General features: G+C 41.8%; 1 protein-coding gene across 3 annotated transcripts in view; it reads right to left on the bottom strand.

Annotated features, from left to right (window-relative positions):
- Nucleotides 1-20,241, bottom strand: part of TRPC7 (transient receptor potential cation channel subfamily C member 7) — a 141,982-nt gene that overhangs the window by 41,801 nt on the left and 79,940 nt on the right. For 2 of the 3 annotated variants that reach the window (XM_029219011.1, XM_029219010.1), the window contains 2 exons: nucleotides 15,024-15,188; nucleotides 9,513-9,729 (listed from right to left, as the gene is read on the bottom strand). In XM_029219011.1, coding sequence (XP_029074844.1) covers nucleotides 9,513-9,729; nucleotides 15,024-15,188 — 382 coding nt within the window. The remainder of the gene's footprint in view (nucleotides 1-9,512; nucleotides 9,730-15,023; nucleotides 15,189-20,241) is intronic. The other variant, XM_029219012.1, reaches the window with a different exon arrangement.

Genomic DNA, 20,241 nt, shown 5'->3' on the forward strand with positions numbered 1-20,241 from the left:
GGTTTGACCCTTCCACAGAATTGTACAGCAGGAGAGGAACAACCTGCATATCCAGTAGGGGTTTGGGGAAGTAATAGAGTATTGTCACACTATGTGGCTATTGAGAGAGGGCCTTGGGAAAACCAGATACTTACGTGGAGCAAGAGCTACCAGAAGATGAAAAGAATCAACTACAATTTGTATGATTAGAGAAATATTAATATTAATTGAGACAGGCTGGAAACAAAGGAAAGCATGTAGTATTTATTGTCAGAGATGTTAACTGTTAGGAAGAAAAAGAGAAGGGAGAATGGGAGGGCAGTGAGGGCGGACAGACTTGCAATTTTAAACAGGTTGTTTAAAAAAGTCTTCACTTTGAGAAGGAGACTTTTCTTTTTTTCATTCTCAGTTTCTTTTTTAAAAATTTATTTTTTAACATCTTTACTGGAGTATAATTGCTTTATAATGTTGTGTTAGTTTCTGCTGTATAACAAAGTGAATCAGCTATACATATACATATATCCCCATATCCACTCCCTCTTGCGTCTCCCTCCCTCCCACCCTCCCTATCCCACCCCTCTAGGTGGTCACAAAGCATGGAGGTGATCTCCCTGTGCCATGCAGCTGCTTCCCACTAGCTATCTGTTTTACATTTGGTAGTGTATATATGTCCATGCCACTCTCTCACTTCGTCCCAGCTTACCCTTCACCCTCCCCGTGTCCTCAGGTCCATTCTCTATGACTGCATCTTTATTCTTGTCCTGCCCCTAGGTTCTTCAGAACCAATTTTTTTTAGATTTCATATATATGTGTTAGCATACAGTATTTGTTTTTCTCTTTCTGACTTCCTTCACTCTGTATGACAGACTCTAGGTCCATCCACCTCACTACAGATAACTCAACTTTGTTTCTTTTTATGGCTGAGTAATATTCCATTGTATATATGTGCCACATCTTCTTTATCCATTCATCTGTTGATGGACACTTAGGTTGCTTCCATGTCCTGGCTATTGTAAATAGTGCTGCAGTGAACATTGTGGTACATGACTCTTTTTTTTTTTGAATTGAAAAAATATATTTACTTATTATTGGCTGTGTTGGGTCTTTGTTGCTGCGCATGGGCTTTCTGTAGTTGCGGTGAACAGGGGCCTTTCTTCATTGCAGTATGTGGGATTCTCATTATGGTGGCTTCTAGGTGCACGGGCTTCAGTAGTTGTGGCACGTGGGCTCAGTAGTTGTAGCGCACGGGCTTAGTTGCTCCGTGGCATGTGTGATCTTCCTGGACCAGGGCTCAAACTTGTGTCCCCTGCATTGGCAGGTGGATTCTTAACCACTGCGCCACCAGGGAAGCCTGTGGTACATGACTCTCTTTGAATTATGGTTTTCTCAGGGTGAATGCCCAGTAGTGGGATTGATGGGTTGTATGGTAGTTCTATTTTTAGTTTTTTAAGGAACTTCCATACTGTTCTGCATAGTGGCTGTATCAATTTACTTTCCCACCAACAGTGCAAGAGTGCTCCCTTTTCTCCACACCCTCGCCAGCATTTATTATTTGTAGATTTTTTGATGATGGCCATTCTGCCAATGAGGTGATACCTCATTGTAGTTTTGATTTGCATTTCCCTAATGATTAGTGATGTTGACCATCCTTTCATGTGTTTGTTGGCCATCTGTATATCTTCTTTGGAGAAATGTCTATTTAGGTCTTCTGCCCGTTTTTGGATTGGGTTGTTTGTTTTTTGGATATTGAGCTGTATGAGCTGCTTGTATAATTTGGAAATTAATCCTTTGTCAGTTGCTTCATTTGCAAATATTTTCTCCCATTCTGAGGGTCGTCTTTTCATCTTGTTTATGGTTTCTTTTGCTGTGCAGAAGCTTTTAAGTTTCATTAGGTCCCATTTGTTTATTTTTGTTTTTATTTCCATTTCTCTAGGAGGTGGGTCAAAAAGGATCTTGCTGTGATTTATTTCATAGAGTGTTCTGCCTATGTTTTCCTCTAAGAGTTTTATAATGTCTGGCCTTACATTTAGGTCTTTAATCCATTTTGTGATTATTTTTGTGTATGGTGTTAAGGAGTGTTCTAATTTCATTCTTTTACAGGTAGCTGTCCAGTTTTCCCAGCACCACTTATTGAACAGACTGTCTTTTCTCCATTGTATATTCTTGCATCCTTTATCAGAAATAAGGTGACCATATGTGCGTGGTTTTATTTCTGGGCTTTCTCTCCTATTCCATTGATCTATATTTCTGTTTTTGTGCCAGTGTCATGCTGTCTTGATTACTGTGGCTTTGTAGTATAGTCTGAAGTCAGGGAGCCTGATTCCTCCAGCTCCATTTTTCTTTCTCAAGATGGCTTTGGCTATTTGGGGTCTTTTGTGTTTCCATACAAATTGTGAAATTTTTTGTTCCAGTTCTGTGAAAAATGCCATTGGTATTTTGATAGGGATTGCACTGAATCTGTAGAGTGCTTTGGGTGGTAGAGTCATTTTCACAATGTTAATTCTTCCAATCCAAGAACATGGTATATCTCTCCATCTGCCTGTATCATCTTTGATTTCTTTCATCAGTGTCTTATAGTTTTCTGCATACACATCTTTTGTCTCCTTAGGTAGGTTTATTCCTAGATATTTTATTCTTTTTGTTGCAATGGTAAATGGGAGTGTTTCCTTAATTTCTCTTTCAGATTTATTGTCATTAGTGTATAGGAATGCAAGAGATTTCTGTGTATTAATTTTGTATCCTGCTACTTTACCAAATTCATTTATTAGCTCTTGTAGTTTTCTGGTGGCATCTTTAGGATTCTCTATGTATAGTATCATGTCATCTACAAACAGTGACAGTTTTACTTCTTTTCCGACTTGGATTCCCTTTATTTCTTTTTCTTCTCTGATTGCTGTGGATATAACTTCCAAAACTATGTTGAATAATAGCGGTGAGAGTGGGCAACCTTGTCTTGTTCCTGATCTTAGTGGAAATGGTTTCAGTTTTTCATCATCAAGAGCGATGTTGGCTGTGGGTTTGTCATATATGGCCTTTATTATGTTGAGGAAAGTTTCCTCTATGCCTACTCTCTGGAGGGTTTTTATCATAAATGGGTGTTGAATTTTGCCGAAAGCTTCTTCTGCATCTATTGAGATGATCATATGTTTTTATCCTTCAGTTTGTTAATATGGTGTATCACATTGATTGGTTTGCGTATATTGAAGAATCCTTGCATTCCTGGGATAAACCCCACTTGATCGTGGTGTGTGATCCTTTTAATGTGCTGTTGGATTCTGTTTGCTAGTATTTTGTTGAGGATTTTTGCATCTGTGTTCATCGGTGATATTGGCCAGTAGTTTTCTTTCTTTGTGACATCTTTGCCTGGTTTTGGTATCAGGGTGACGGTGGCCTTGTAGAATGAGTTTGGGAGTGTTCCTCCCTCTGCTATATTTTGGAAGAGTTTGAGAAGGTTAGGTGTTAGCTCTTCTCTACGTGTTGGATAGAATTCGCCTGTGAAGCCATCTGGTCCTGGACTTTTGTTTGTTGGAAGATTTTTAATCACAGTTTCAGTTTCAGTGCTTGTGGTTGGTAGAAGGAGACTTTTGAACATAGACCTGAGTAAGTGAGGGAGTGAGCCATGGTGCTGCCTGTGGGAAGAAGTCTTAGGCAGAGGGGACAGCCTAAGCTAAGTTTCTGAGGCAGAAACCATTTGAAGCAAGGAAGCCAGTGGGGCTGAAAGAGAGTGAATGAGGTGGGAGGTGATGGGAGATGAGGGCATAGAGGTGGGGTAGAGAGGTGGAGGGCTTTGCAGGCCTTTATAGTGACATTGACTGTCATGCTGAGGGAGAATGTGATATCACTGAAGAGTTTTGAGGCAAAGAGTGACAAACCTGATTACATTTTAAATGGATCTCTAGCTCCTATGCTGAGCATCTACTGAGGCACAGGGTGGGAGGGGCAGAAGCAAGGACACCTGGACAAGGCCCTTCATCTCTTAGTGGTCAACCTCTCTGTCCATCACTGGGGGACCAGTTTGAACTTGTTAGGGTCCTAAAGTCCTGTTCAGCTCTAGGGCTGCTCCTGGTGGCAAGGGAGGCATGGTTTGTATAGCCAGTCTGTCCAAAGGACTGCATTCATGAGTCATGGGGGAAGAGAACTGTGTGTTGTGTTTCTAGCTGCTCCAAGGCCTTCCTGGCAGTGCCCGGGAGTAGCATGTGAGGACTCGTTCAGTAAGGGCCTGTTACCATTTCAAGCCTCTCTGTGTCTGAGCAGAATATATCAGGTTGTGGACCTTAGGGTGTGCCAGCACAAAGAACGCAGTGAACACAGTGCTCAATGTCTTCCTCTTAAAAGTTGTTATTATTATTAGCAGTATTTTATAATTAAAGAGCTCCAGAAAATAGAGACAAGATAATATTAGTCTTATTTTATAGCTGCTTCCCCAGTATCTGGCACAGTGCCTGGTACATAATACAATGCTTAATAACTACAAAATATGGAGAAAAAGATTGAGAAAATAGAAACAACACTATCAGAAAACTTGCACGTTGTAGTCAGCACTGCATTTACCAAGCTACCTGCTCTGTGCCCTCAACTCCACCTTCCTCCTGTTAGAGTAGATGAAGTGTCCACACTCCTGCTAAGGGCAAGTCCTCTGTTGGCCTGGTGGATCCCATCCCCTCTTGCTACTCAGGAACTTTGCATCCAAAGTCAGTGGTCAAGTCTCAGGCCGCATGTTACTTGATGTGTCAGCAACACTCGACATAAGTGATCATTGCCTGGGTCTTGACACAGTGACTTTGGTTGGCTTCTGGGACACCACTGTCTTATCTCAGTCTCCTTTGCTGGGTAAGATACTTCTCATTTTCCCATCCTTGAAATATTGCTGTGCCCGAGGGCTTGGTCCTCGGGTCATCTGTCCACATTCACAGTTGAGGTATTGCATATAGTTTACTTTAAGTAGACTGACATGCCCAAATTTATGTTTCCAGCCCCATCCTCTCTGACCTTCAGCATCTGTATCCAGTTGCTACTTGACGTTTCCACTTGGAGATCTAATAGATAATCTCAAACCGAACTCTTGATTTCCATATCTACTCTCTCTCCAAACTGCTCCTCCCCTGGTCTTTCCTGCCTTAGAAGAACTCTCTATTATACCATTACTTGAGCTAAAAAACTTGGAATTTTCCTCGACCTCTCTCTTTCTTTCACACCCCACAGGCAATCCAGTAGTAAATATTATTGATTTTACCTCCAAAATATAATAACCATCTACTACCTCCTCAAAACCAGCTATTTCCTGTCTGAATTACTGCAGTGGCCTCCTAACTGGTCTCCCTGCTTCTGCTCTTGTCCTAGAATCATCTGTTCTCTACACAGCAGCCAGTGATCCGTTAGAAAATGAGGTCGTAGGATGTCACTTCTGTGCTCAGAACTGTCCAGTTTCCAGTCACACTCAGAGTAAAATCTAAACTCTGTACCATGGCCTCCAATGCGTTGCATGATTGACTCTGCCTATCCTGTGACCTCATCTCTGCCATCTCCCCCTTATTTATTCTGCTGCAGCCACACTAATTTCTTTGCTGTTCCTCGAACTTGTCCAGCTTGCTCCTGAATGCAGGCCTTTAACACACACTGATCTGTCTTTCTGGAATGCTTTTCACCCAGATGTCTGCAAAGCTTGCTTTCTCTTTTCCTGTAGGTCTCTGTTTACATTTCACCTTATCAGAGGAGGGAGGTAAGAGAGCTTGCTCTTACCTGCTCAACTACTCTGATAAGGTAAAATGTGAACAGAGACCTTAAGGAAGAGAGAAAGCAAGCTAGGATATTTATTCAACTTGTCTTCTCGGTCAAAGAAACTTGAATACTGACTGGGTATTTGAAAAGAAATGATTAGTTTTCTTTTATGTTTGTAGTTCTGTTTTAGGAAAAGAATCCTGATTTCTATTACCAGTCATGATGGAGCAGTAAACTGGAAAAAAAAAAAAGAAACTATTTTCAGATGTTGGAAATAGCAGAGCACTGTGATCCTTAAGAGAAACAAGCAAGGTTAGCCACATGATAGCCCTGTCTTTTATTTTTTTCTGGAAGCACATTTCAGTCTGCAGGGTATGGAGGAGGATTCCAGAAGCACAGAAGGCGGTCCCAATGAGTTGAAGTCACAGAGATTAGAGTTCAGGAAGGCTGAAGTGATTAGATGTTATGTGGCAGAGTTCCAGAGAGAAAGGTACTATACAGAACCAAAACCCAAAACCAGACACAAACAAAAATAGTCCAGAAATGTACATAGGTGTCCTTTTGAACATTCCCTGAATGCTAAGTCATGAATGCATAGAGTAAAACGCCACAAACAACGGCAAGAGAGCTGCAAGCTGAACAGTTTCTAGAGCGCACCCAGAGTGGAAAGATGTTTGAGCTCTGACCATCCACAGTTGAGAATCCTTGTTGATTACCCTGAGCATTTAGTAGAGACCCAGATGTGTGTCTCTATAGTACAAGGATAATCAATCCTTATGGTAAAGTTTTTCCAGGTCCACTCTAAGAAAGTTTGAAAAGGACCAAACTCATCTGTAAGAATTTAACAGCCTGTCAGAATAAAGCAAAAAAACTTTTTAAAGGAAGACAACAAAATCTAGATGCTCACCAGTATAACATGTAATGTGCCCATCATTCAATCAAAAATTACTAACATACCAAGATGCAGGAGAATATGATCCATGTCACGAGAAAGTTTAGTCAGTAACCCAGAAATGATAGAGATGATGAAATTAGGAGTTAAGGACTTTATAACAGTTCTTACTATAAATATGTACATTATGTTCAAGGATTTAAAGGAAAATACAAACATCACGAGGAAGGAAATGAAAGATATAAAAGAGAACCAAGTGGAACTTAAAGGGTTGAAAAATATAATATTTGAAATGAAAAATTCAGTGGTTGGGCATTAAAGTCACAAATAATGGAGAAAAAATGTCAGTGAACTTGCAGCACAGAAAGATTAGAGAAAAGTAAAAGGAAAATTATCTTTTAGGATACACACAAAAATGTTTGTAGATGAAATTTTATGATACCTGGGATTGGATTCAAAATTCTACAGGGTTGAGAGAAGGGAAGTAGGATGAAACAAAAATTAGCTTTGATTTGCTAATTGTTGAAGATGAGCGATTGGTACAAAGGGTTCAATATAATCTTCTCTCGAAATTTGCAGTTCTTAAAATTATTCATGATAAAAGTTTGAAAAATATAATCTAGTAAGAAAAAGTAGTTAGAATCTTCTGCTGTCTAAAATGTAACAGGAAGTAGGTCAATGAAAAATAAGTCTTCCCCTTTACAATACTTCTTATGTAATGGTCTTGAAAACTCAGCTTTGCTTTGATGGGTAGAAGCTGGGACCAGACTACAAAAGCTGGAACCTCTGTAGCTAGAGATGCTTCCCTCTTATTGGGATAATGCTCTGACACCCAGGAAGAGAAATATGAGAATGCAGGAAGAAGTCGTGGGTCAGTAGGAGTACCATGGTTAACATATGGTAGCACCCACTGAATGGGGAGTATGCTTGGACTCACCTGTCTTCTATTTGCAGCCCAGGTGGGGAAATGTGATGGGTGAGTGATTGGTGCCATAAATACTTTGTTTTATCCATAAACCCAACATGTGAGTTTTTTTTTTTTTTTTAACTGTGTCTTAGTTTGAGTTGCTGTAACAAAGTTACACAGATTTAGTGGTTTATACACAACAGAAATTTGTTTCTCATAGTTCTGGAGGCTATAAGTCTAAGATCAGGGTGCCAGCGTGTTTGGGTTCTGGTGTGAGCCCTCTTTCAGGTTGCAGACTGCTTGTTGTGTCCTCACATGGCACAGGGAGGGCGAGAGAGCTCTCTGGGATATCTTTTAAAGGGCAGTAATCCTATTCATGAGGGCTCCACCCTCATGACCTAAGCACCTCCCAGAGGCCCCACTTCTAATACCATGACATTGGAACTAGGGTCTTAACATATGAATTTTGGGGGATATAAACATTCAGTCCATTGTAAAGTGCCTAGTGTTAAAGTGCTTAATTTAGTTAAATTGAAGGTGGGGCTGGTATACTAGGGAGAATTGGGATAGACTCAACTGTGAAAGTGAAGCCACAGAACTTACTCTGCAACAGGCTTTAATTTTCCTCTCCAACTTGAGTACCAGTGACTCTACAAAATGAACCTTTGGCTACAGACTTGCCGGTTGATTAAAAAAGCACCTGGGAAGCATGGTGTGCTTTCCTGTCTCTGCCCTTTGAGTCAAACCATTCTTCTCATTACCTTCTGCCTATTGAGAGATCCAGCTTAGAGACCATACTCCCAGTTATTCTGACTTTGGGGATCTATGGGATATTCTCCAATGGTTCAACTCTTGTGGCTCTCTTAGGCAATATCATTTAATTAGCACAGGGCATGTACTGGGCTGTCTTTTCAGGTATTTGTTCTTTTGTGAATTTGTTGATTGAAAGTACAGACACTTTGACCCTGAATACATTTTGACTCAATGTTTGTGAACATAACCATAATGAATATTACGCCAATATTGAATTTTTGTTAAGAAAAGCAATTGGGGGCAAATACCATTAGGACAGTTTAATTAATTGATAAAATCTTGATACTGCATATATTTTTTGCCTTTTTTATTTTCAGTTTTGTTTTACTCAAAACATTCCCATCAAATTCAGATCTTTTTGATGTAAATCTTATAATTTATTGATCAAGTTTTGGTTATTTACAATATCACTGATTATAGTTTTTGCAGTTTTTTACTGTTTCCTATGAAATCTGATTTTTTTACCAATAAATTTTGCAGTTTTCAGTGTTAGAAAAATCTGTAACACAGTTGGCCATGTACAATTTTAGCCATTGCCAGTTTTATCTTATCTTGCTTATTTCTACTAGTAATAGTTCTTGTGAGTTAGGCAAAAGAGAGATAGCCTTTCTTGACTAGTCAGTGAGGCAATTTGGAAGGATTTCCTTGGCAATTCCAGTGGCAGACCTTGGCAGCACAAAATAGCACCACAAAGAGGAATTCTATAGCTTCATTACGTTCACTAATACAAATAATGAGAACACGTTACTCCTCTAACTTTTTAGATTTGTATTATTACTATTCTACTATGTATCAGTATTCAGTGGTAACAAAAAATATCTTTGAAGCTATGCAATCTTATACTTTTTTCCAGAGGCAGAACTTGATTTCCTAAGGCTTCTAGTAGACTATATTTAAATGAGCAAAACCATATGTCCCCCACACACACACGCTTTACAGTCACTTTCAGTACACACATAAGGAAAGGTACAGAACGAATCTCCCCCAAACACCTCCTTTCAAAATTGGGATTTATATTACAGGTCTGTGCATCTTTTACACCAGCACATACAGAAGTTGACTTTGGCTTCCTTGCTGGTCATCTCCTCACCATTTTGTCTGCCAAGAGTGCATTCAAGAGGAGAGGAAGAGCTTCTGAAGTCAGGGTTTAATAATGTCCTGTTATAATTAGGGGAGGAGACATTAAAAGAGTGACTTGCTTACCCAAGACCCACTTCATGATGAGCATTTCTGTCCAGGAGAATTGTGTAGTTTTCACTCTGAAGATCTGTTTTGGGTAGTCTGTGAAGGTTTCATTGGGCAGGGTTTTAACACCTTCGAAGCGGTCTGATGCGTTCACAACTAACAATCCCAAGAAGATTGTAAAAGAAACTGCATGTGCTACAAATTTCATGAAAGGGCTCCTCAGGGTTCGTCCTAGCTGGAAACAAAATATATACAAGACATGTTAATCTGGCAGCTCCAGGCAAGTTCAGGGCTCTCTTTAAAAGGCTTTTGCTGAAAGTTGAACCAGAGAATCCTCAATTTTGGACAGAAGCTGCTAATTGAACCCAGACATTTTCTCTAGAGCTTTTTTGTGAGAGGCTGCTTGACCAAATCCATTTTTCTACTCACTTTAATTTTTTCTGTTTAGAAGACTTAATGGGAGTGGTAAGAGAAAGGAGTAGAACACACTAATATAACCTCATTTTACAACATCATTTTACAGTCTGACTGCACAGCTACCCCCAACCATGTGGATGTGAATTTTATGCCTTATGAATCTAGAAAAAAAATCTGTTTCAATAGAGTTCAGAATTTTTTAAAAAAACACTTTGGATATGCTCTGTTGCTCTTTTGTCTATTTTCTTGAGTTTTAGCTTAGATGACTTATTTTTCACATTTCTTATATCTTGGTAAATTTATTTAAAGCTATGCATTTCCCACTAGGTACTGCTTTAGCTATGTTCCTATAAATTTTGACATGTAGCATTTTCCTTGATACTCAGTTATAAATATTTTTATAATTTCCCATTTGATTTCATTTTTAACTCGGAGGTTATTTAGTTTCCAGATATACAGGACTTTTCCCCCCTTGCTTTAAAAAATCCTGTTTTTATTGCAGCGTGTGTTCAGATCATAGCCTCTGTGATACTACCCTAAAACTATTGAGATTTTCTTTGTGGCTTAGTACATGATTAACTTGTGCAGTTGTTCCATGTGAGCCTGAAGTGATCCAAAAGATGCCCTTTTAGGGAGTAGGCATTGGTCATATCTTCTTATCCCTGGCTTGCCATCCAAAGGCCACTTGGACTTTTGAGGACTAAATTGGGGGCTGCACAGTCAGTCTTTGCTGACCCCTGTAAATGAATTCACTTGGGTCTCTTCCTGGTCACTGCTGTCACCCTCACCTAAACACCAACTCTAACCCCACACCAGGTATACTGATAAGACAAGAGCAAAGAGGGGAGTCTTTCCTGGATCTCAGTTCCTTCTCCAGGGCAAATGTTCAGTTATAGCCAGTGACTAGTTAATTGATGTTCATGTTCTGCCTCATTCAGGAGTCCTAGAGTGAAATGTCACCCAGCATGTAGAGTATTGGGTCAGCAAAAGATCAGCTATAGGATTTTCTCCTGGTAAAATTTCCCTATCATTATGTTCAACATAACATTTATAAATCAGATGGCTTGATAATGTTCTTTCAGTAGGCTTCAGTATGGTAATCATCCACGTTAATGGTGCCAGTAATTATCGTAACGTTCTAATGTCATAGAACCCATCTGTTGAAATTTAAAAAGATAATTTTAATCTTTTTTTTAAAAAAAGACTGCGTTTCAAGTCTGAACGTTGGAAATCCCTATTTGTGCTGGAAAGAACTTGTTCGGATTCACCTGCATTGTCAAATTGTCATATGGCACTAGAATAACTTCAGAAGTGTTGAAAAAGATGTTTACCTGAAAACTAGGGGGCCCACAAACATCTTACAAATGACATTTCTTAGTAATGTTTAACCTTATTATTTACAAAATAGGGACTGTAGATTATTTTTAGCCATAGGTAGATGTACTAAATTCAGAACGTAGAGATTAAATATAAGGACAAATAAAATACCTTACATAAATTCAGTAAAAAAAAAACAACTAAAAAAACGGAATCAAACGATGTCTCATATTGACCTATGTGATGTCAAATACATACTTTGAATTTTTCCACATTTTATCTGACTGTGTTGGCATCTTGGAGCCCCAATTCCCAACCAAGATGCTGGGATACTTTGGTGTATACAGGCGACATCCTTAGATAGTCATTGCATTGTTTCCTGTCACTGTGTCCTAGCTGAGGTAGTGGTGAGAGGCGAGGTAAGTTGGAGAATGACTGCAGAGTGGGGAGAGGGAAGGTTGAGGAGAGGGCAAGGGATACCAGATCTCTGTGTCCCAGCAGGGTCCCAGAAATGTCAGAAAAAGGTGGAGAACACGGAGGTAGACACAGCTCTTAAGGGATTGATGGCCAAGTTTCCCCAGTCCTTTATCAGTGGGCTCTATGTAGCATCTTCCAATGACTACCTGGATGAGGACCTGGGGACACCTCTCCATCTTCTCATCTAGGCAAGGCACCTGATGTCAGGAATCTGCACGCAGCTGCGCCCATGCTGGCCCTGGGATTCCCCATAAGAGCTGCTTTGAGGAATTTAATGTTCTCTTTGTTCCCTCCTTCAAGTTGTTATCTTCCGGCAGAAGATGCATATGTAAAAATTATTGTATTTATTGCAGACGATAAGAAAAAACCCTGATAAGGCCCTGCAGTGATGTAGAAGGTTAACCTGGGCTCAGTCCCACTTGATTTAAGCCATAGGGAGGAAAAACGAGGTTAGGAATTGATGCACCTTTCCTATTTTTCTTCTGGGCTTGAAAGCATCTTTTTAACTGGTAAAACTTTGATAAATGTCAGATGAGATCAAATCATTTCAGGGATTTCCTTTTTCTTTTTTTTTTTGTGACATTCCATATTTATCTCAATTTTTTGAAGCAAATTATGCTTGGGGTAAACTTCCTCCTTTCACAAGGCCACAAAGTGAACCAAAAGAAAGGAGAAAAGTCAACCAATATATACCAGCAGCTCTTAGCTGGGGAATCATTAACGCTGAGTCAGGTAACAGCGTTAGGTATAAAAAGAGATGGTAGAGCTTTGGGAGACATAGGTCTTGTCCTCCTCTGCCTGAAGAGCAAAACTGGTGAGTCTGAAACATGGGCTAAAGCAGCTCTGTCATTACTTGGCCCTTATGAGCTGAGAACATATCGGGAAATCCAGGCTTGCTGTACTCAGTCTCTGGCTCAAGCCCAGACTTCCTGGGTACTATTCTTTTACTCTGGGAAATAAGTGAATGTGAGATAACTGAGTAGTGCTCCTGAATTAGCTCCAAATGAACTGCATTCTCAAGCCCTCAGGGTGGACACCTGCTTTTACTTGTTGACACACCTCTGTGTTCTGTGGCACTGGGCTCTTAGCCCACAAGTGTAAGCACCTAACTGGGACCTGGTAGCCAGTTGCCCACAAGGTAGGCCATGACTGCAGTAGAGCACCCAGAGAGTTTCCAGCATCTCTCCCCAGTCTGAACTTCCAGTCTTCCTCATCAAATGCCACCCTCTCTTGCCGCCAGCTGCCAGTGGCCACAAGCAAGGGCTTAGTGTACAAGCTGTTTTTTTGTCTTACTGGACATTCCAGGGACACAAAATGTCCGTCAGAATAGTCTCTGAACAGAGGAGAGGAAGCAGCAGCCATGGGGCCAAACTTTCCTGCAATCATTACTTCTAGAATATTCCAGAAGACACCATAGGTCTCACCCCTACATTCCATGGTGGCATCAGTCTCTTGAATTTACTGGGTCCCCAGAAAGTCCGGGATTCCTCCCCCGTCCACACATCCTTTTTTTTTTGCATCACATCTGCATGATATTGGCCAAGATTCTTCTCAGACCTACTGAAAATCTAAAAAATTTAGTCAGCAGCTGGCACATCATCTCTTTCTGAATATTTCCCCAGGCAGGTAGAGGCAAACCAATTTGCTGGTGTTGCTTAGTCCCAGTTCCCTGGAAGCTGTCACATTTAGTTTTACAGCAAAAGTGAGGATTGGCAGTGTTTGGCTGTTATTTTAATGATTGATGCCCTAGAATTAGTTTGTGGCTTAGAGAGTGTGGAGGCAGCATCCCTGTCCATCTCTGGATGAAGGCAGGGATCTAACTTGCAGTACAGACTAGATAGTACTACTATGAAAACAAGTGCCTAAAACAAATGACCAGCACTGATCCAGTTTTCAATCTGGTTAGTCTTTTTTCACTCACTGTGCTTTTTCCAGCTCATGATAAAGGACAGAAAAAAATAGCCTTACCCTACATATGTATCATTTGGGGAATACCGATTTAGAAATCTGTGTCATGGTAGAGTGCCATAGAAACAAAATCCTCAATAGATATGAGGTTGAACACCACAAATATTCAGTATGAGGACTTTTATTTTTAACACTATCCTACAGAAGGAGTTTGAGTCCTAATTTCTTTCTCTGACACCCCTCCTACTCTAAGGCAGTCAGTTCCTTGCCTGCCTGGTTAGGTGGCCTCGTTAGCAGATCTGAAGTCTTGGGCCCATTGTCCTGGCATGAGTTTTGTCTTGGTGGAGCTGACAAGAGGATCCATTCACTGATGACACTTTTATTAACTGCCTTAGCTGATCAAATTCCCTGTGGAACTAATCTCCCTGTAGTCATATTTCTTCTACTGAATGTTGATTACCTAAGCTTAATTGCTTTTTTTTTTTTTTACTATATCACAAAGTAAATGCAGCTTTGGAAACTTTAATGACCACTTAACCTACGAAATATATTTCAGAATTTCGACATGATTTGTTTTTATAGGCGCTAGCTCTTGCCTGAAGCTGGAGTGACTGCTGATGCCTTTTGTGGCTTTGGGTCAGATGGGCTGTAGGGAGGGTGGAACAGGAGGGGCAGCAGCTTGGCTCTTGCAGGTTCCACTCCTTCCATTACAGGTGGGCACCAGACACTCCCCCTTCCTGTGAGAAAAGAACCCAGCCTTGCACCTTTCCGGCTCTCCTCCTTTTTCCTTTGTCTTTTTTCCTTCTAGTGACCTACTTAGCTGCCCATGTGGGCCAGAACCCAGACAAGGAAGCCAGGAAACCAGGAAGATGTTGAGATGGGTCTGCAGTGCCCCAGTATGAGAAGCCTTTGACTCTCAGCTCCTAGTTGTCTCCCCTTTCTGAACCTGCTTAGAAAGTGTGTGCACCATAATGCAATTGAGAGAGTGAAATGAGGTGTTGCATGAAAAGGGCTCAGCGAAAAGAAAGTACTCAATAAGTGTTGGCTAGTCCTATTATCATTATTATAATTATTACTACTATGGGTTTGGAGGCCATGTTTAGGACATTGTATAATTAGAAAAGGAAAAGTGCCTTTCTTCCCCCTTTATTCTGTTATTGATCAGATTATGCCTTGTGTGTATAAAAGTTTCCATTTTATCACTCCTCTGTCTTTTAAGAAAATGATTTAAAAAAGCAAATCTTAGCATTTTCCCTCTTAAGTGGTTTTCTACTTTTGTTGGGTCTCTCAGGGCTATTTTCTTTAAATGTGGGAAATGGTCAGCTGCATATTTGGACCAAATGGACTTTAGGTTATGCTAAGTAGAGAGAAGAAATAACCGCAAAGACATGCACCTTAAGCAGTCTGTACCTTGCTGCACGGAGCAATCCAATAGGCTATGGCGAGAAAAGGGAGGCCTAGGGAGACTCCAAAGACAGCCAGGAATTTCACAGCGATAGACTGTTGACGTAAGCCTGAGAGATTTTCATACCACATGGTAAGCAATTGCTGTTGACAGTTAGGATGAGCAACGAACTGTAAAAACAAAACAAAAACAAAAACAAAATGCAAACAGGAAAATGGCATCAGTAGCACTTGAACAGTATATGACCTATGAGGAGCTCGGGACTGACATGTTCCCCTGGGGAGGGTGGCCTGGGTGTTCGAGCCAGAGCAGCTAGGTCAGGTACCTGCTGGGCCCTTCTGACTTGGGGATGCTGGGGGTCTCTGTGCTATGAGCCCTCGTAGGACTGGCCCTCATAGGACGGGCTGCATCAGGGCTTGGTAAACTGAGGGCCTTGAGAAGTCTCAGGCACAGAAAATGACAGTCAGCTTCTGTGTAGATGCTTGTCTCCAATCCAAGGAGACTTATCTCTGGGCAGAGTTCATCTGGGAGTCAACATATTGGAATGGATGGAGCATGAATGGGATTTTAGAGTCGACATGCGTTTGAATTTTGCTCTACCATTTACTAGCCAGGTGGCCTTGAGCCAGCTACTTCACCTCTCTGAGCCTCAGTGTGGTCCTCTGCAAAACAGAGCCTGTCACACTGTCTTGTGGGGCTAAACGAGGTATTGTAGAAAAGTCCCTCTCTCTTTTCCTCTGTTGTCTAAGAAAAAGTTCTTGCAGTGGAGTTTCCAGAGGACATGTTAAAACTCCTCAGTATTTCCCCACTGGATTTCAGTGGTATTTGGCTTGCATCCCTGTTGCTTATTGTAGCATGCTGGAGCGCTGACACATCGTATCCCCATGCAGTAGCTTCTCACTGCCACGTCCCTCTCTTGGATCTGCCTTGCCCTTATGCCAGGTTACAAGGTGGGCCTTTTGTGGACATTTTGTATTGTTGACCTCACCCTTCTTGATATATGTTGGACTAGGGTTGGAACCCAGACTTAAACTGGGTCCATTCGGTTTTCTCAGCTGGCTATTTTTGTTTTACTCCTCTTTTTATTTATTTATTTATTTTTATACATCTTTATTGGAGTGTAATTGCTTCACAATGTTGTGTTAGTTTCTGTTGTACAACAAAGTAAATCAGCCATATGCACACATATATCCCCATATCCCCTCCCTCTTGAGCCTCCCTCCCACCCTCCCTATCCCACCCCTCCAGGCGGTCACAAAGCACCGAGCTGATCTCCCTGTGCTATGCGGCTGCTTCCCACTAGCCATCCACTTTACGTTTGGTAGTGTATATATGTCAGTGCTACTCTCACTTCGCCCCAGCTTCCCCCTCCCCACCGTGTCCTCAAGTCCATTCTCTATGTCTGTATCTTTATTCCTGCCCTGCCACTAGGTTCATCAGTACCATTTTTTTTTTTAGATTCCATATATGTGTGTTAGCATATGGTATTTGTTTTTTTCTCTTTCTTACTTCACTCTGTATGACAGACTCTAGGTCCATCCACCTCACTACGAATAACTCAATTTTGTTTCTTTTTATGGCTGAGTAATATCCATTGTATATATGTGCCACATCTTCTTTATCCATTCATCTGTCGATGGACATTTAGGTTGCTTCCATGTCCTGGCTATTGTAAATAGTGCTGCAGTGAACATTGTGGTACATGTCTCCACATAATTTTGAATTATGGTTTTCTCAGGGTATATGCCCAGGCTACTTGAGACTGTGATCGAGAGAGGCAGTCTTTTAATTTACTGAGGAGTTAATATGTAACCTTCAGGGATCTGGGCAGCTACCTTCCACTGTGTAGACTAAGTAGCAAAACAAGCCAGTTAAAAAGAAGAAGGATGAAGTTGTATAGAAAGAGGTTCTATAGTGTCCTACCCTCTCTGAGGTCCAGCTCCACTCTGCACACATGGTCCACAAGACACCCCTAGATTCATATACAGCATCTTCCTTTTTCTGATTGATTCAGCAGGTTGACTTGAGTTGCTGTAACCAAGCATCCTTTTTCTGCAAATATTTGGTGCTACTTGGCCATTTGTTTTCAGTTGATCCTGAGTCTTAGCCAGTAGAAACTGGTAATAGGCAATATGTAAGTAACATTTATGGGAATAAAGTTTACACTTGAGAAAATTAATCTTATTAGCTTATTTCCTCCCTGTGACAAAGGGAAGCCATTATTTGCTTTAGGCAGCCTGCTCTTTGGCCCTGTCAGGATAGCCATATGCCATAGGAGCTGGGACGCATGGACTAGAGCAGATAGACTGGGCATTCTTCAAAGAGACTGCATTTTCAGTAGATTACCCTGGATCATAATGTCCCAATTTTCATCCCATTTGCCTCATTGGGTATTAAGAGGATATATGCAGCAATTTCTGGGAAATGCAAAACATTCCCTTTTCATTATAAGAACAATATAAATAGAGCTATTTAAAGAATTCTCAACGCAGATGGCAACATCTTCTTGTTTCCAGTTTCTGGGAACTCACAGTAGCAACCAAATGATTTGCGAGGATGCTGTCAACGCTTTATTCGGCCCTGCAGCAGCCCTGGTGATACTGTTACTCAATCATTAGCTGCAGATGAGGCTTTTTTGGGGCAGCATTATTGGATTCATGTCAACCATTGTGGCTTTTCCCTTCAAGAACAAGAGTAACAGATTCTCCTCAACCCAGGTAGGAACCCTCAGGCCACCACATGCTTTCCTGTGCCCTTTCTGGCTCACAACAAAGTGGAGCAAACAACAGAACGTCATGCACATGTTTCAGTAATTTTCAGAGCCTGATCACAGCAAGTCGTCCCGTTGCAGGTCAACTTGCGGGCCTGGAGGGGGGCGGGCAGTCGGTTTTGTTTTTCAACAGTTAGCCTTCCCTCGGTGCTGAAATGGTCCTGCTCTGGAGAAACACACAGTCTCATGAAGTAGCGGAAGACCACTTGGCTCGCCCTGTGGCTCCCTGCACTGTAGCTGCTCTGGAAGGACTCCTGTCCTGACCCCTGCCTTTGGCCTCTTTTTCTTTATCTGGGGAGAAGCCCATCCATGCTGCTTCTGCTGCCTCCTGCAGACAAATCAGCACAACAAATTGGGCAGCAGAGCAGGAGGGGAAGAATTCTGAGAGGGAACACAGTGGGAACAATTCCCGCTCGCCCTTACCTGCCTCAGAGGACAGTGGTCCCGACTAAAACAGGGGGGTCTCTCTTGAGGCTCTGTCCTCTGATTAGACCTTTGTTAATTTCCACAGTGGCCTTTCTTCCTCCATAATAAAGCAGCCTAGCTCCAAACATGCTCTTTATTTGTAGACAGACTTTATAATACTCCCAGTAAGCTGACGGCAGCTGATAGCCGAAGCCCAGATTGCCATTTATCTGTATGTGGGCACTTTTCTGTAGTGGTAGCAGGACTTCGGAGATAACTTCGTGACGCACAGTTCAATGTGTATCAGAGGATTTTTCTGCACTGTGCTTTTGAAGCACAAAGAAACATCATTCCTGACCCAAGGAAGATGAGAGTAACGCGAGGCACACCATCAAGACACAAAGAACACCCTAACCAGAAGGGCACTCAGTCAGGGAACAAAGGCAGGAGCAGGGGGTGAGTTTTTAAAAGCAGGGTCAGAGAGGAACAGAGGAAGGAAAGCCCACAGCTAGATAGAGCAGAGTGGGAACTCAGAAAATCAGTGTTGTCTTGGGCCAGATTTCTTTGGCATCTGGCTCACAATAGGATGGAATGATCTGGATCCTAACAAGAGGATTGCCCAGGCCATTCCTGCCCCTAAACCATTCTGGACTGAGAGCATGGTACGCATTTATGAAAGTTCTTCAAGGGAAGAACTGGTTTGACCACCTCAGCTTTCCCATCGACATGATTCACACTCTTCCTAGTAGGTAGTAATGGCCTGGAGCTGAGACTGTTAAGGTAGGCTTACATGGAGCAGAGCAGCCTATCAAGAGAATACACGTCAGACCAGACCCACAGCTGGGATGGACTGTTCCAGAGGACTGGGTTGGGGCGGGGAGCTAAGAAGTTAAATTGCAAAGAGGGATAGGAGGGAGCTCTGAGACAGAATTCCCTATAATGGAGAAGGAGACTGGAAAACAGGACCTGAGGGTCAGGAGGGCCTAGAATTCATGTGGCTGCCGGTTCTTGAGTCCATCTCAAGCCAGTTATTCTGGTGGCATGTTTGACCAGCCTTCATGTCTAGATTAACAACATTTGTACCCAAAGCTGGTTTTCTGTTAATATCTCACCTGAGCTTCCTATTCCTCCCAGACCCTGGTGACAGTGAGAATATAACGCTGGCATATGGGAACTTTTGGGCATATTGGCCAAATCTTGGCTCTTTCTTTGCGTTCAGTTGGTCCATGGGCTACTATTTTTCTTCTATAGCCTGAAGGAAAATTATCCCCTTCACTCTTTTCCCTGCTTTGTATTCATTTATAAGGAAATATCTGATATTTTAAGAATAGATAGTTGTTGAAGAGCTATCAACATTCCTTAAGTAACTATTGAGTATTTTTAGGGCTGTTTCACGGAATATTAACACCCTTGGGCCATATATTCATATTACAACAGGGCTAAGACTTTCCTGATGGGGGGTGTTTAAGCGTGTGGACTGGTACATGTCTGCTTGGGTTCAAGTCCGGGCCCTGCCACACGCTGGCCATATGCCCTTCGATCATTGACTCTTTCCATGCTTAACTTCCTTTTTCTGTAAAATGAGGCTAATAATGAAGATTGAGTGAGTAAGGATTTGTAAAGTGCTTAGGACAGTACCTGACAAATAGTAAGCGCTGTGTTAGTATTTGATAAATAAAAATAAGCCCGTGACTCTCCTTTCCTGTTTTTTCCTTTCCCTCTTCCTCTTGTTTCTCTGTCCTCCTCCTCACTCCCTGAGGTTCTACTCCACCCTCCTTATCTTTATTCTGACCTCCACGTTGTTTTGGCAGATTTTCTTGAAGTGTTGTTGCCTTTGGAAAGGTTCATGTAGCCTGACAGGTGCGTGAGGCCACTCCCTCTCTATCCAGTACCTCCCTCCGTATCCTCTGATGAAAGCGCTTTATCCAGGCAATTAGGTAAAAATGGGCTGGTCTCTGCTAGGGCAGTCAGGGTCACTATCCAGTCTACTCAGCTCCATGTTGATGCTCCCCCTGCACTCTGGAGCCCTCCATCAGTGAGGCGCAGTA

This window comes from Monodon monoceros, unplaced genomic scaffold, assembly GCF_005190385.1.
Source record: "Monodon monoceros isolate NGI ecotype Baffin Bay Population unplaced genomic scaffold, NGI_Narwhal_1 Super_Scaffold_12, whole genome shotgun sequence".
NCBI classification, from domain to species: domain Eukaryota; kingdom Metazoa; phylum Chordata; class Mammalia; order Artiodactyla; family Monodontidae; genus Monodon; species Monodon monoceros.